This window comes from Saccopteryx bilineata, chromosome 2 (assembly GCF_036850765.1).
Source record: "Saccopteryx bilineata isolate mSacBil1 chromosome 2, mSacBil1_pri_phased_curated, whole genome shotgun sequence".
Classification (NCBI taxonomy): Eukaryota; Metazoa; Chordata; class Mammalia; order Chiroptera; family Emballonuridae; genus Saccopteryx; species Saccopteryx bilineata.
Window position 1 is genome coordinate 13,001,528 of NC_089491.1, and position 3,156 is coordinate 13,004,683.

The 3,156-nt window shown below is 41.3% G+C and overlaps 1 protein-coding gene across 1 annotated transcript; it reads right to left on the reverse strand.

The window, feature by feature from the left end:
• Window positions 1-1,471: 1,471 nt before the first annotated feature.
• Window positions 1,472-2,462, reverse strand: LOC136322163 (olfactory receptor 1J4-like). Its single transcript, XM_066254319.1, is given in 2 exon segments — window positions 1,472-1,561; window positions 1,563-2,462. Coding segments are annotated over 2 exon segments (990 nt in total).
• Between the last annotated feature and the right edge of the window lie 694 nt (window positions 2,463-3,156).

A 3,156-nucleotide genomic window follows, 5' to 3' on the forward strand; every position in this document is an offset into this window, starting at 1 on the left:
CACAGATTTGATCCCAGGTCAGGGCACATGGGAGAAGCAGTCCATGAGTACACAACTAACATAATGCAACAGTGAAGTGGAGCAGTGAGCTGATGCTTTTGTCTTTCTCTCTCTCTCTCTCAAATCAATGGAAAAAATTTTCAAAATAAAAATATTTTAAATCTTTTAAAAGAATAGAGGAAATAAATGTGAAATAGAAGTATCAAATAATAAACATAATAATATGAAAAATATAAATTCATATATATTAAGATTACTTCAGAAGTCAATAGATAAAATTCTCCTGAAGTACAATTATTATTGCTGTACATAAAAAAAGTAAAACTCAATGTTACACTGTTAATAACTAACACCTCACAGGTTAAAGGACATAGAAGAGTATAAAGTGATGGAAAAGAAATACCATATAAACACTAACCACAAGAAAGCTGCATCTTTACTGCTATACTCTGCCTCTATCTCAACCTGTATGTGTATCTAATCTATAGATATACCTATAATGTGTCGACACCAATATCAGAATTAGATGAGGTGCTGAGCTAGGACCCATTGCTAGAAATATTTCCCAATTATAAACTCAATAGTGTTTGCAACAATGTGGATGGACCTGGAAACTATTATGTTGAGTGAAATAAACCAGGCAGTGAAAGAAAAATATCATATGCCCTCACTCATTTGAGGAATCCAAGAAACAATGTGAACTGAGGAACGGAATTGAGACAGAGGAGGGATCAAAGGGACCAGAGGAAAAGAGGACAGAGGGAAAGGGGATGATAGAATGGGATAAAGCTGAAGGTAAGGGGGGAGGGAGATGTTGGGAAGGAGGTAAAGAAGATGTTGAGGAAAATATGGGGGAGGGGGGATGCATTCGGGGCGACACTAGAATCTATTTAAACACAATAAATTAAAAAATAATAAGAAAAAATAAATAAATAAACTTTGTAGTGTGCTGTTAACTGCATTTTTATAAAGTCTTTCATATTTTAAAAAGTCTTGCTTTTCAGTACCTGCTAATTTGCATAGTGTAATTATTCTCATCATGGCTGATTGCAGTCAACCAACATGATGTCCTTGTGTGATGCGAAGACATGCACATAAGCAGCTTGAAGACAATGAAAGCCAGTGTGAAAGAATCAGGTAAAAAATTAAAATAGTTCACAGGAGCACGAGCAGATCACACTGATAAATCAGTGTGTCCTCAATAGTATAGCATATAAAATATTTTAGCAAAAACTGACACATCTCAAAGTATGAAAAGACAAAGTCAGAATTATAATTGTGCAACATGTTTTCTGTAAGGTTTTCCGTATATATCTATAAGAAATCATGAACAAGCAAAACATATTAATTAAGAATAAAGAACATAAACAACCCAAGTAAGACACATGATCTTGTTGACATATTAACAACGGTTTATATATTACAAAGAATGCATATTCTGTTAACATTATATGGAGATGTCAACCATACATTATTTTAGGAGATACATCTCACTTGCTCCTGACTGCAGTAAGAGGATGTAGTGATTGCCACTTAAAGATGTTAATCCTGTTGATACACATTTCCAAGGCCTGTTTGATGTCTCTGTTCCTCAGGCTGTAGATGAAGGGGTTCAGCATGGGGGTAACTACCGTGTACATGACTGAAGCAATGATGTGTTTGGAATCCCATGAAGAGGGAAAAAAGTAAATACCTGCAAGTGTCCCATAGTATAAGGACACCACAAAGAGATGGGAGCCACAGGTGGAAAAGGCTTTTAAAAGTCTCTCAGTGGAGGGGACCCTCAGGATCATGGTCCCTATTCGAACATATGAGCCCAAAACAATACACAAAGGTAGGAAGTAAAGCATTGCTCCCTCGGTGAAGATGACCAGCTCATTGAGGGAGATGTCAGAGCAGCTCCGCTTCAGGAGCGCAGTGAGTTCACAGAAGAAATGGGTGATGGTGTTGTCGGCACAGAAGGACAGTCGAACCAAGAGGAGGGTATGCAACAGGGCATGAGCACAGTTGACAATCCAGGACCCAGCGACCAGCAGCACACACAGCCCCTCCCTCATGATGGTGGTGTAGTGAAGAGGGTAACAGATGGCCATGTACCTGTCATATGCCATCACTGCCAGAAGGAAATTATCAAAACAGCCAAAAATTATGAAAAAATACAACTGAGCAATGCATCCCACATAGGAAATGGATTGTTGCTGAGTAAGCATGTTCGTGAGCATCTTTGGGACAGTGACAGATGAAAAGGAGACGTCAGTGAGAGCCAAGTGGCTGAGGAAGAAGTACATGGGCGTGTGCAGGCGGGAGTCCAGCCTGATGAGCAGGATGATGAGCAGGTTGCCCAGCACCGTGGTCAGGTACATGCCCAGGAACAGGGTGAAGAACCCATGCTGCTGCCCTGGCCGCATGGGGAGCCCCAGGAGGAGGAACTCGGACACGCTGCTCTGGTTCTCGGGCCCCATACTGCTCCCTGTCTGCTGGGGAGGAAGGAGGTTTGGGACTCTCAGCAACCTGGAAGGACGTTGAGGGCCATCATGTCTCAGACTCATATTCTCCGGCAAAACCATGAATTTTTAACACCACTCTTATCAATCTCTCACACCTGAGAATATATACATCTTCACTCTATTTCGGTTTGGTTATAGGAAACATCATGCCCTGAAGCAGCCAATGAAACTTTATTAGACAGACAAAGATGCGTTCAGTGTTTTAGTCACTGTTATTTATTGAACATGAGTTTGTGTCTGGACCCTCACTAAGGACTGAGATGCAGCAGTGAACAAGGAAAGCAAGGTCTCTCTTCTGTGAGTTCAGATCATGATGGGCGTGGAGGGCCAATTTCCAACCCAGGACAGGGCCACACACACTAACTCACTGTCACAGAAATAGAGGATGAGCCCAGAAAACTGCTTTCAGTTGTGCCTTAAAGTAACGTGAGACTCCAGTGTTTATTGGCATTGTTGAAGCATTGTCACACTCCTCCTGTGAACCTTTTGGGTCCCATTGACCTCCAGCTGTAAACTCATGGACACTCTAGAGATGGGTGCTATTTAAAGCCACTCGAGACCAGAAGAGCTCTGGGACCAGAGTAGTCCATAAACTAAGTTTCATAATAATGCTGACCATCTTGGGGGCCTGAACACTTAGCTGATCACT